Source organism: Ailuropoda melanoleuca, chromosome 18 (genome assembly GCF_002007445.2).
Source record: "Ailuropoda melanoleuca isolate Jingjing chromosome 18, ASM200744v2, whole genome shotgun sequence".
NCBI lineage: Eukaryota > Metazoa > Chordata > Mammalia > Carnivora > Ursidae > Ailuropoda > Ailuropoda melanoleuca.
The window spans coordinates 25,886,542-25,901,034 of record NC_048235.1 but is presented as its reverse complement, the minus strand read 5'-3'; the positions used below and the strand labels follow the sequence as shown (position 1 = coordinate 25,901,034).

The 14,493-nt window shown below is 35.2% G+C and overlaps 1 protein-coding gene across 6 annotated transcripts in view; it reads right to left on the bottom strand.

The window, feature by feature from the left end:
* Positions 1 to 14,493, bottom strand: part of WRN (WRN RecQ like helicase) — a 144,061-nt gene that overhangs the window by 109,315 nt on the left and 20,253 nt on the right. For all 6 annotated transcript variants that reach the window (XM_034647520.1, XM_034647519.1, XM_034647518.1 and 3 more), the window contains 2 exons: positions 3,654 to 3,761; positions 2,931 to 3,043 (listed from right to left, as the gene is read on the bottom strand). In XM_034647520.1, coding sequence (XP_034503411.1) covers positions 2,931 to 3,043; positions 3,654 to 3,761 — 221 coding nt within the window. The remainder of the gene's footprint in view (positions 1 to 2,930; positions 3,044 to 3,653; positions 3,762 to 14,493) is intronic.

Below are 14,493 nucleotides of genomic sequence, written 5' to 3'. Positions count from 1 at the left end.
CTCTCTCCTCTCCTTCTGCCCCTCCCCCCACCCACACTCCCTGGAGTGCACACTCTCTTGCGCTCTGTCAATCTCTCTCTCTCTCTCTAAAGTACATAAATAAATCTTGAAAAAAATAATAATTTGCTTTAAAAAAAGAATGTTCATTATAATACAGTTCTTAGTGGCAAAAAAGGAAACTGCATTTTCACCAACAAAAAAATGGACAAATTATGGCATATGGAAACAATTAAATCTTATATAAAAATTAAAATAGAACTACATATACCAAAAAGAAAAATTCTCAAAAAAACATAAAATGGTGAGTGAAAAACACAAGTGGCAAAATATACATATAGTCTGATGGTACTTTTTAAAGTTTTTAAATGGGCAAAATAATAGCATATGATATTTGGGGATATAAAAGTATAGATATAATAGAAAACATGTGAGGGAATGTTAAACATTGAACTCATGGTAGAAGTTATCTCAGAGAGCTGCAGAGGGGAGAATCAGAAAGGAAATATCTGGGTCTCCAGCTGTATTTCATCATAACATTTCTTAATAAAGATTTGAAGAAAATGGATATTAAGATTTGCTAAAGCTAGGGTTTTTGTTATAGTATTTTCTATTTTTGTTTATATGTGCCTATTTTATAATTTTTAAATTAAAAACATGTATCACAAAAGAATCTCAGCTTCTGCTTTGGGCCAAGATGGAGTAACAGTTATCAGAAATACCTTTCCTCTATGAACAAACAGAAAATTGGACAAAATAGCTAAGCAACAGTTTTCAGACACTGGACAATAGGCAATACAGGACTACGCTCTCTGAGGGAAAGGAAACCATGAGGAAGCCCTACGGCTGCCCCTGCTTTCTATCTGGAACGCTTTCCAGACAACAGAACAGGGAGAAGTCAAAGCAGAGCACTGAGTTAGGGAGACAGGGTTCAGAGCCAGAGAGGCTGAGGGTGCTGGAAGTAGTTTCTGGAGAGGAGGGAGCTAGGAAAGAAAGAGGCTGAACAAAGAACAACAAGGGAATCATCAGATGAACACTTCCTAGCACTCATATGCAGGGCAGAGGCATTAAAGTTCTGAAAAGTCACCTTAGAGAGTCACCTTGATCACCTGGGGCAGTCAGCAAAGACTCCATAAGGGTCACACCTTATCATAGGGCTAAATTGTTCCCAGAGTAAAGACTCCTACCAACCTGCCCTGATAAAGCTTAAAAATAAAGGCTCAAAAGGTAAAGGCTGATCTTCAGGTAACTTGACTGCATGAAAAAGCGAAGCTCTTTTCTTTGAAGAAAAACAAACAAATCCAACATTCAACAAGTGAAATCACAATGTCCAATCAAAACTGCCAGCATCAGGAAAATGTGACCCCTAACCAGGATAAAAATCATTTCATAGAAAAAATAACATAATGGAATTAACTGACGAGCACACTAAAACAACCATTATAAATATGCTGAATATGTTCAAATATTTAAAAGGAAACATGAATGTGAGAGCCAAAATGGAAGATATTTTCTAAAAAAAAACAAATGGAACTTCTGGAGATGAAAAATACAATAAAATTAAAAATTCACAGGATGGGATGACAGACACTACAGAAGGAAAAAAAATGAACTTGCAAACATAGCAAAAGAAACGATTCAAACCAAAACACAGAGAGAAAAAGAATTAAAGAAAAACAATAAAAGACTGAAAGGGAAAGGAATCCCATGACCAATGACACAGTATTAAGCAATTCATCCTGTGTGTATAAAGGGGTGTATAAAGGCGACCAGGAGAAAAGAGTAACAGGATGAGGGGGGAAAAAATCTAAAGAAATTTTTTAAATCTGATGAGACTAGAAACCCACAGATCCAAAAAGCTCAATGAACCCCCCCACACACAGGATGGAGACAAACCACACTACACAAAGGCACGTCATCATCAAATTGTTGAAAACTTGTGAGAGCAAAATCTTTAAGGTAGCCAGTGGAGGTTAGAAAAAAAAAGCCTGCCTATCATAATGCACACAGAATTCATTGGAACTCCATTCCTCAAATTACTTATGCTTATTCCCTTTACATATGTAATGCTACAGCACTGACAAAGGTCAGATGGTGGAGTTAACATACAATCATAAATGACAGATTTCCCTTCTCTGTGAGTCAAATTCTGTTCTATATAATGAGACCCAAAAGTGGCCAGTTAACTATAGTAGGAGTGAGAACACCTGAATACTATTTCTAGAATTCATTTACCACCAGGAGAGCATTAACAAATAGCTTAACTTACCTCTGTATCTTTTAACCATTGCAATGTACAACAGTTAAGGGGGGGGAAAAAAAAGGTATAACAACTTCAAAAAAGATCTGAATGAATCCCTATTTCTTCTCCTTGTAAAATGTTTCAAGAGCCTTGGACTGCATTCCTGCATAGTCCTAATTTAACACCACAATTTTTAAAAATACTAACAGACATTTCTAATGTTCTTCTTAGGAATCACTTGCTATAATTGTTGCTAACTCAATGCAACAGAGCTGATCACAACCATTATTCACTACTAGGTTGATATTTTTAATGAAATGCAAAAGGGGCATTTGGAGGTTGAATAATTCTTGCATTTTTTTGTCCTACACTGGTGAAATAAATAATGTGTTCATTGGTTCACTGGTGAAATAAACAATGTGTTTATTTAAGTATTTAAGTATCAAAAGTAACAAAAAATTAGCTAATAGAAAGGATTATGAATGAACAGGTACATTATACATTTAATCCAGTGATTTTAAGATTTTTTTAACATAAAATTAGAACTTATCAAATGATATTTTACATGTAGAAATGATTATCTACGGAACACACCTGAACTGTAAAATTCGGGACACTTACAAATATTGTCATAATAGTTACCTTCTAAGGGTCCAAATTCAAATGAAACTAGGAAATTCGAATCTCTTACCTAATATCTTCTGATAGAAAAGAACAATCGCTAGCTTCATAACTATAAACAATGGATCCAGTAAATTCTAAGAAAGGGAGGTCTTCTTCGAAAACACTCTTCTGAAAAGATGCCTTGAGTTAAATAAAATTCAAAAAAAGGCACAAATAAATTTCACATTAAGTAAGAGATGTTCATGGAAAAAGTTCGGTGAAGCACTCAATTTATAATTCTAAGTTTTATCAACTAATGTTCTATAGACTAATGAAGTCATAAGGACAATGTAGCAAAAATAAAGCCATCCACTATAAAATTATTTTTCTAAAAAGCTTATTTGCAAACTTCTCATCCTATTTTCGTAAGAGTACCTATTTTATTATTTTTTTTCTTTAATTATATTAGTATTCTAGATGTAATAATGTTGCCTTAAATTGCTGAAGAGTGGCTAGTGGATCTTGAATCTATGAAAACTTAAACTTGTTTACCCATAAAAATCCACCAAAGTAAATATTGCCTAAATTACCCAAATTAGAACAAACTAGTAAGGTCAACCATACAAACTAGGTAAAAAGGTAAAATACAGAGTAAGAATTCCCATTTTGTAAACCCCATTAAAATTTAACCAATCACACAACAGCAACTCTTAACTTAAATGGTGACCTGAAGTTTACAAGTGAAGACTGATTTTACAGTAAAATTTACACTAAATTTCCCATCTGAAAGAATAACTGGTGAACCACATACCTTTCCTTCTACTGCAGGACAGGTCTCATTCTGCACAGACATCCATTCAGGAAGTTTCCGCTGCTGTGGAGTTGTTTCCAACTTTTTTTCATTCATCTTTAATAGGCTCTAGTTGCAAAATCCAAAAAACAATTACTCTGTGAATAAATACAGTGCAATCTTTGAAAGAAAACTCAAGAGAGAGGCCTGTGGATATGACTGAAGGACCAAACATGCATTTTTAAAGCTATGGCGTTTGGCCCACATATAGGTTTAAAGAGCTGGAATTGCAAAACAAAAGGAAACAGATATAATATGCTGGATCTAATAATTATACATTTAGTAGTATTTCCTCTTTTTCAAATAAGTGAGACAATTTACTTGAGTTCTAAGGTTCTAGTAGTTTCAAAATCCTATTATTCTATGACTTTGATCCTTTCAAAGAATAATCTTTATCTCATTACCAAAGACAATCCTTGGGTGTGTAAATTCTTACAGATTTTGACATCTTTAATTTTCTTATCATCTGTCCTAAGATCTAAGTAAACTCAGCAAACTGTTGGACTTGTTCACAAGTCTACTTGAAAAATGAATTTTTAGACAGAGAACAGCTTTTCTATATTAAGGGGTTTTTTTTTATTAAGCTCTTGGACTAGTAAGTGAACAAGTTTCTCTAAGAGTTTCACAGAGGATATTTTCAAAAATCTGTTACTAGCTGTGAGGGCTCTTCTCAATGTAAACCACACGTAAAGAATGGTTATAGAAAACACAATGAATGGGAGAACCATAACAAACTCTTTTTGTTAATGGCAAATGGATCCATACCCTGGTGTGACCTAACATACTAAATTGAAGTAGCTTTAAGTTCTTAATAAAGTCTTTACAACTCCAACCTTAGTTCCTATTATCTCAAATTTCTAATAAAGGGGCAGCAGCTTTAAATATATACCTGAAGATTCTTATGATGAAAGATGTTAATATAAAATAATCACAGCAACCATTTATGATTTAGGGATAACCTGTTACCCCTATTGATACTTAGCACAATAAACCCTGAAGAAATTACACAGTATCAGCAGGTATCCATTTTAATTGCTCATTTTCCCAAGCATAAATCCCCCAAACTGAGAATACTGATAATTTTTAAAAGATTACTCTAGCAAAACTTTCTATATGGAACCAACTCCACCACTCTTATGCATTGGGAAGGAAAGGGTTAAGAACTAGCTAGTAATTCATTCTCCCTACTGAGGGAGGGAAGATGAAAGACCTCAACAAGGGATCCCAGTAATACACTAATGACCTCAAACCAGATGGTAGCCTTGTAAACTTATCAATGATATTTACTAGCAGAAAAATACCAAAAAGTACCTATCTAGAAAATGCTGTTTGCAAGATATAGCTCAACTATCTTGACTGCTCATCAGAAATGAGCTTGGAATTATGGGTTTATTAATTTATGGCTGAAAAATGGGGAGTAGTCAAGTAAGCTGTGTAATTAAGAGAATATAAAACAGAGGAGATCCAAAACCAACACAACTTCCTTTGTGCAATTTTTTTTTTTTTTTGCACACATTGCTCAAAACTATTCCGTTAATCCAAAACCATAACATGTCCTATTGCAAAAGAAAAGGACATTTTTGGAATCTGTGTCTGACAGTCTGGGGATCCTCCAAAAAAAGAATATGCCATCTGCACTTGGTGCTTGCTTGTATTCTTTGAATCATTAGCAAAGTTTGGCGTTGGGTAAGATCTATGATTCACTGAATCAGAATGGACAACTCAAGTTTGGATGTTACCATTTATATTACATTAAGAAGATAAACTATGTAAAATATATATTTTATAAAACATTTTACAAATGTCAGTAGTTATTAATACATTTATATGTCACAAATTCAAAACTCTTAACAGGAGAGTTAAAAATTGATCCCACAGTGTACTTTTACATATGCTCCATTCTTAATCTTAAAACATTATTTTTATGAAGCTGGAAAACAAGTTTTTGCTACACATAGAGTAGATAATGTGCAAAACTGCCAGAAAATTGTGGTTTCTGCAAATAATAGACAACTCTATAAAAACAACTATAAAATCTTGAAATTTTGTAAGTAATTCATTCACACTGCCAAAACAGAAATAAACTTCAGTAACTCTTCCCTGAAGCCACCTATAACACTAAAATCATTTAAATTTGAAATGCCTAGTTTTCAGACGTAAAATACTCTCTTTTGCACATAAAATTCTGTCTAGATGCTTACAGGCAAAGAATTTGAAAGTAAACTTGTTTACAGACCTAACATCTTTGTCAAATTTACTTAGATCTCAGGACAGATAAAAAGCACACAGAAAATTAAGGTTGTAGAATAATTTGCAACAAGGAAACTCTTCAAGATACCTGAGGATTTTAATCGTTGATCAGATAAGGTTATTCTCGGAAGGGATCCAAGTCACTGAATAATAGAATTATTTATTTATATAATAGCTGTTAGGTTGTTGAGTATAAACAACCTAGACAGGCCTTTTTCTAAAATCAAGTCTTTCATCATTTCACAACACTTCATCTCACACCATTAAAAGATCTTACATTCCTCTCTGAAATAAATACAGATGGTCCCTAACAATGGTGTGACTTGGGATTTTTCAACATTACAATAGTGCAAAAGCAATACACATTCACTAGAAACCACACTTCAGATTTTGAACTTGGATCTTTTCTTGTGCTAGTGACCTTCTGTGATGATGCTGGGGAGCAGCAGGGAGCCACAGCTGCCGTCAGCCACACCGTCACAAGGATAAACAACCAACACACTGGCAACCATTCTGTAAACCATGCAACTATTCTGGTCTCGCTTTCAGTATAATAGTCAATAAATTACATGAGATGCTCAATACTTTATTTTAAAATAGTCATTCTGTCGGATTATTTTAGCCAACTGTGGACTAATTTAAGTAAGTGTTCTGAGCACCTTTATGTGGTCAGCTAGGCTAAGCTATGACGATCAGGAGGTTAGATGTATGAACCACATTTTCAACTTCCAATGGCCTATCAGGGGAGTCCTGAGTCAAGTGAGATCTGTAATATACTTTGATTTGCTTTGGTTTGTACTTTCCTGGAATTATCCTGGCTATCTATCTACCATTGTCTGCTACTTTTCAATCTTGATCACTTTCTTAAAGGCTGCCCCTAAACAATATATACCTGGGATTTTTATTATTTTATTATTTTATTATTTTTCTATTTTTTGTTTTGAATAGTTCCATTGAACATGTTTTTCAATAGGGTAATTCATCTCATTTGCATTTAGTGTAAGAACGTAAGTTTCCTCTTTCATCTTACTTTGATTAGTATTTTTCTTACTTTCTTCAGTTTTCTTATTTTTTTCATTTTTCCTGATAGGCTGAAATTACCATATTCATACTCTTTTCCCATTATCAATGACAAAATGTCAATTTTTTTCCATCCTACTATTACCATACTATCTCAGCAAAATAATATAACAATATCCTTCCCCACCAAGACCCTACATTTGCACTGTCCTGTTTTTACTTCCCCATCCTTCTAATTACTGTTTTTTGTTGTTACGGTTTTGGTTACAGCCTGTTAGTTTTCTTAGTATTGCTCTTCTATTTCAACAATCCTTACTATTTTCTAAACATTTATATTATAAATTTCATCATCCATTCTAATATAAACATATTTATAAATTTAAATATGTAAATATATTGTTTACTACAGTTTCCTCTTCCCTTTATCTTACCTCTTTTGAATCCTTGTTCTGACTCAACTGTTTGTTTAGAGAACTCTTTAAATTATTTTCATCAGGTAGAATATGAAAGTAATAAACTCTGATTCCCTGAATACATGAAAATTTATTTCTTCAAACAGATAGAATGATGTGTTGGCTGAGTATAACAGTCCCTCAGTAGTCTGTAGATATTCTCTTACTGTCTTCCACCTTTTGATGCTGCAAGTAAGAAATCCATTGTTTCTCTGATGTTTTTTCTATTGTGAGTCACCTATTTCCCATCTGGGAGTTTGAAAGATTTTTAAGGATTTTTATATTTTAAGGAGCCTAATCGTAAACTCTTTTCTCCTTGGGATCAGTGAGTCCTTGAAAAGGACTCCTTTCCAAGTCTCTTTCTTAAGATCAGAAAATTTTCCCCTCAATATCGGTTGAATTGTATCCCTCCTCAAAAAAAAAAAAAAAAAAAAAAAAAAAAAGTGTCAGTGTCCTAACCTACAGCATGTGGCTCTTTATTTGGAAAAAGTCGTTACAGAGGTAATCAAATTTAAACAAGGTTATTACAGTGGTCTCTAATCCAAACTGAGTGGTGTCCTTACAAAAAGGGGAAATACAGACACAGAGACAGACATGCACTGAGAGATGATGTGAAGAAACACACAGAGAAAGAGCCATCTATAAGCCGTGAAGAGAAGGTCTGAAACAGATCCTTCCCCCACAGTCCTCAGATGGAAACAACTCCACCAACAACCTGACTTCGGACTTCTGGCCTCCAAAACTATGAGACAATAAATTTCTGTTAAATCATGAAGTTGCAGCACTTAACTATGGCACCTGCAGCAACCTAATATACCCCTATTTCTAGTTCAGTTATTAATTGCCACTATCTCATCCCTTTTTTCCTTCTACAACATTTATTCACATGCTGGTGAATTTCTTCCTGCCTGGATTTCCTCTCCTAGACTCTATTTTTTCCTTCCTGACTACCATCTCTTTAATTTTGTTCTTTGTATTTTAAGATACTTCTTACACTTGACTTCCAAGATGCTAATTTCACTCCCAATGGTGATAGTCCTTTTCAGTTTGTCTACTGAATTTTTATAATGTTAAGATCTTGATTGTTAGTTCCAGAAAGTTTATGCTCTAGTTGAGTCTCCCTAAATGTGCTTATCATTTCTTTCTTTTGTAAAAGTTATAATCTAGTCCAAATATCGTTTCAATAAAACTCTCCTATTCTAGGCGTTCTTTGGTCTTCTTTCCACTGATGGTAGCTTCCTTAAGTTGGACTGTTATTTTCCTTTGCCTGTAAAACTCTATTTACCATCAGCAGGTATCTGCTCTTAAGGTCCCTCAGGAAGCTGAGAATAGGACAAAGACTGTAACTCTTCCACTGAAATATTAGGAGGCAATTTCTCTATTAACAGGTCTCCCAAAATGTAATCTCAAGCACACTGAGCTCATCAGTACAACTCCTCTGGAAGTGCTCTAAGACAGGAAAGATCAAGTAGGCGTCCTACGACCAGCTGTTCAGTTCACTCAACAAGTATCTATTTCGTTTTCAGCCATATTTGTTCTACCACAGTAATTCTACTGAGTATTTTATTTAGGGAATTATGTTTCAATTCCTTTCTTATCCTGCAATTCTCCTTTTCAACCACTTTCTTTTATTTTTTCTTTTTCAAATTTTTATGTAAATTCTAGTTAGATAACATATAGCATAATATTGGTTTCTGCAGAATTTAGTGATTCATCACTTATATATAACACCCAGTGCTCATCATAACAAGCGCCCTCCTTAATATCCATCACCCATTTAGCCCATCCCCCACCCACTTCCCTTCATTAATCTTCTTCAGTTCTTTAATTAACACATTTCCTGCTGAATCCATTGAGAATACTTATTAAGACTTTTAGGTTTTTTTGTTCAGAAATTACTTTTTTTAAGATTTTATTTATTTATTTGACAGAGAGAGAGAGTACAAGCAGGGAGAGTAGTAGAGAGGGAGAACCTTCTCTCTCCCCACTGAGAAGGGAGCCTGACCCGGGCTAGATCTCAGGACCCTGGGATCAAACCCTGAGCCAAAGGCAGACGGTCAACCAACTGAGCCACCCAGGCGCCCCTAGAAATTATTTTTTACCAACGGTCAACTATTCAGCTAAGCAAGCTTGATAGCTGTTGATTTTTCTCAAATACATGAAGATTCTTGATGCCCACTTCATTTATAAATGAAGGTCTATACCAGGAGTCCACAACATTTTCAATTTGATGGCACATTTAGAAAATGAAAATATTTTTATAGCATACTGGGAAGGCAATCTGGGAGTGTGTATATGATATTTTGTAAAAACTGCATTATATCTTCATTGTAAAATTAAACTTTTTACACAAGAAACTAAGTGGTTTAGATGAACATAACTTTCATATCAGGCTTTCTGCTTAAAATAACTACATACAACTCCTGATTAAAACCTTTAACATTTTCTTAATATTCTACATAGCAAGCATCACGGAGAAGCTTTATTAGCACAAGTGGTAGCAAATGGCAAAAGAGGAGGCTTTGCTCTAGAACGCTGAAAACTTCTTTTTTACTATTAACCAGCATTCCAACTTCTTGACCTCTTTAAATTGTACTTCAAGGATGCTAAAGTTCTTTAAATCTAACAGCTTCTCCTTTTCTTCTACTGAAAACTATGTTAATTCCTTTTGATGATATAAGTAAGTTTTGAATACAAATGAATTTTTTAGGGGCGCCTGGCTGGCTCAGTCCTTGAGCATCTGCCTTTGGCTCAGGACGTGATCCCAGGGTGCTGGGATCCAGCCCCACATCAGGCTCCCTGCTCTGCTGGGAGCCTGCTTCTCCCGCTCCCACTCCCCCTGCTTGTGTTCCCTCTCTCGCTGGCTGTCTCTCTGTCAAATAAATAAATAAAATCTTTTTTAAAAAATGAATTTTTTATATCAAGTATTTCAATATAGTGTTCTAAAGCTCTGTCACAGGCATATGCTGAATTTGCTCTACAAGTATTATTAATTCATCCTTGGGATTCAAATGATACCAATTAAATGTCACTTCTAAAACTACTTTAACCTCACTCTCCCAAAGCGGAATTATTACTGTGAATCCATAAACTTTGTCAGTACATGTTAATATATTTTCCACATAATCATTGCACTTCTAAGTTAATTCAGGTGCTCAAAATGTCAGTTAAGAATACTATTTATTGAAGCCTATAACTATACTTCAACAAATCCGCAAAGTAAAAACCATTCATATGGAATAATTTGAAATTTTCTTTTAGCTTATAAATCTTCCTTTAGACTGTCAATACACTTCATTACTGAAATAGCTAACCACATCTCTTCACCTAAAGCTGAAAAGAAGGTACTACAGTAGCTTAGACTTCATTAGGTTCACCGTTTTTATGACTTCATTTAACACGGAACTCAGAACTACAAGCAAATTTTAATATACAGGAGCTTCTCTGTGAATAAGACAACTTATTACTTAGAATATCAGGGGTTCTTTTTTATATTGAACCGAATGTACAGCCTAAACCTTCCTGTTATTACCAGTCCCAAACTTCCACTGTTTTCATAATATCTTGTATGTCTCAAGATATTCCCTTTGAACACTTCAGTTCTGAAACTTCTTTGCCAAGCAAATAACGTCCTTTCAAGTGTTTTTCTTCAAGGATTCTATACAGCTTTCTGAGGTCCATTACCAACATTTATGGATTCATATCTGCAACGAACATCTTTTTCATTAAATAACCTTCTGAATTAGTACTGTCTTCCATGTCTTCAACAAATCTTAAACATATCTTCTAATAGAATAATTGAAAATTACCTTACCAATCCCAAACACAGTGTTCCATACAGGCAGGAAAAAAGAGCAATTTTGGCACACTAGTGAAGTATCTGGGCTTTACTAATTGTGCAATCCTGTAACTAGCTTCTTGAGCTCAATCTGATGATCACAATCTCTTAAAAGAATTTTGTTCTCCAGGTGCTGGGTGGTTCAGTCGGTTAAGCGGTTAAGCGTCTACCTTCAGCTCAGGCACCGGTCCCAGGGTTCTGGGATGGAGCCCTGAGTAGGCTCCCTGCTCAGCGGGAGTCTACTTCTCCTTTTCCCTCTCCTTCTGCCCCTCCCCACCCAGCTCATGTTCTCTCTCTCTCTAATAAATAAAATCTTTAAAAAAGAGAGAATTGTTATTTTGTGCTCAAAGATGATTTCAAAAGTTCAAACTTCTTTTTTTAGTAAAATAGCTGTTTTATGAAAAGGTACCAGAGTATTTTGTTTGACACCCCTATTTCATTTGATTTAGCCCATAAAGAATTATGGAAACACCATATAATTCTGAGATAATTCTTTACTTTAGAGACTAATTATTGATGAAATATTTAGTGTTATGTTTAACTCACAAATCAGATGACTTTACAGCTTTAATCAATAAATTAGACATTACAGTGGGAAAATAAATATCTGCAGAAATTAAATTTGAATATAAAATACTTAAAAAATAAAGTACTTGAAATACTGTAAGTCCTTCATTCATTGGGAAACGTTTCTTGTCAATTTTTTTAGTTTGTCTAAATTCTTATTTTTTTAACAAATCTTATCCCAAAAAACTTCCTTAATGAAAAAGACTAAACAAAAATAGTATACTGAAAAATCTTCAGTTAGTTTAATAATTAAAATTTCTAAAGTAAGCAAAATACACTTGCAATCAAAAATATTTTTAAATGAGCTTCTGAAGTTACAAAGGCCTGTATTTCCCTTATTAAATCAATGGAATTGTATTATGTTCAATTATTATTTTTAGATATAAGCACTAGTATAAATTCTAAAAACAAACATATTATGAAATTCTATCATAATCGGGGTTTGATGAATTGTCACATCAAAAGGCCATAATAGGGGCGCCTGGGTGGCACAGCGGTTAAGCGTCTGCCTTCGACTCAGGGCGTGATCCTGGCATTATGGGATCGAGCCCCACATCAGGCTCTCCGCTATGAGCCTGCTTCTTCCTCTCCCACTCCCCCTGCTTGTGTTCCCTCTCTCACTGGCTGTCTCTATCTCTGTCGAATAAATAAATAAAAAATCTTTAAAAGAAAAAAAAAGGCCATAATAAATAAATAATTAAAAATTAAATAACAAGCAAGAAAATTAACAAAATTCACTGTTTTCTGTTAGAAAATACTGGTAAGATTTAGTTAACAATCATGCTCTTTTCTGTTAGCAATAAAATAATTGTGAAAATTAAGACAAAAATGAAAGAATTCTGGGGTGCCAGGGTGGCACAGTCAGTTAAGCATCCGACTCTTGACCTCAGCTCAGGTCTTGATCTCAGGGTTTTGAGCGCAAGCCCCGCGTGGAGCCTACTGAAAGAAAGAAAGAAAGAAAGAAAGAAAGAAAGAAAGAAAGAAAGAAAGAGAAGTTTACATACACAAACGCATATAACTTTCCCAATTATTAAATGATATGCACATACAAAATTAAAATAGTAATTAGATAGGAAATTATTTAACAGGAAAGTCAGGAAGAGGTACTAGATAATACAGCCTCAGAACAACTCTTTCTGATCATGTTTACTATACATAGCCATCCATGTTACTGTACTGCAATTTGTCCTGCATAACGGACCACCCAGATCTGCACCTAGGCAGGCAAGTTAAAGGCTGTTTGTGAGACTTGTGCTGCTGAGTGATCTTGGGAGCCTAATTAGTTGACATTAGCTAGCCTCCAGGTCAGAACTGGCCCTTCTGGTCTAGACAACAAGAGCTATAAATTTTGCCTTGCATCCCCTCTGGCTCCAGCCTGAGCTGGCCCCCCAGAACAGAATCTGAGAGGAGAGGCAAGCACATATGGCCCAGGCTCCTCGAAGATGTAAAGACATTAACACAGAAATGCCGCTTGCTCCAAACCACACAGAGGCAAACAAATGTTTAACTTCACACCCGGTCATTTGCCCTACAAAAACCACCCACATGGGGATGATCAGCTGGAAGTCTCACCCGAGGGGAAGATGCTCTGCCCAGGCCTCTCAACCAGGACCCCAGCCAGGCTGTCTCCACAGGGCTTCCCCAGCTAATGAAATTGGGTGTTGTAAGTAAGTTTGACTAATTCTTTCTTATTCTCCTTTACTGCTTGCTACTGCCCTCATCTATGCGTAGATTTCCCTTTTCTTCTATGTCCACCAGGCTTTTTACTTTATAATATCAATAAAGTGTTTTTTTCCCCTTGGAAACTGAGAGTATGGCTGCTGTGAATCATTTCCTTAGAACAGATACTTAAGTAGTTTACAAAAGGATCACCATATAGAATAAGGCTCAAATATAATTTCACCTATTATAAATCTTTGAATGTTTCATGAAATGCTTTTATATGTTTGAAAACTATAAAAAATATGCAGCCATCAAAATCTTGCCTTATAATCCATATCACTATGCTACAGCACAAATTGGAAGCCACTAACTTTGCTCCAGCTAACTCTTGCCAGTAGTGCATATGGACCCAGTGTCACCAGATCTTCCAATTTTTCCAAAGATGAAGAAGCTGCACCATGTAGTCTTCCATTTAATAGCAATATCCAAGACCCCTCTACACGCCAAAAGTTGGCCTGCAGGCCTTTCAATCTACAACTTCTTCTGCTGTAGACAGATCAGTACTAGCAGCTGGTGTGAGTATCCATAGTAATTTTTAAAGTCAATACCCATTTACAAATCATTCTTTGAGTGAAATACTTGGGTACATTTTTGAAGGAATACTATGGAGTGAGTGATGGCAAAAAACTAGGAATATGCTAACAAATGGCGTTTCCTTTAAAGCAGCATACACAGGACACAGAGTGGCTGGGTGGAACACCTACTTTAATTAGAGCAGTAGCAAGTGAATTACTCTGAGAATGGAGCACATCTCCCTTTACCCCCATTTCTGAATCTGCTGTGTCAACTCACACTAGACTGGAGCATTACTCCACTTTTCTCTATGGCTTCGATAATAATGCTAGGAGCACACACACAAGAAATCTGCTTTCCCAAGCTGCCGAATTGTGAGTATAACCTATGAAGCCAGAGTGGGGCACTGACCCAGTTCCTCCAGTCCATCTACTATCAG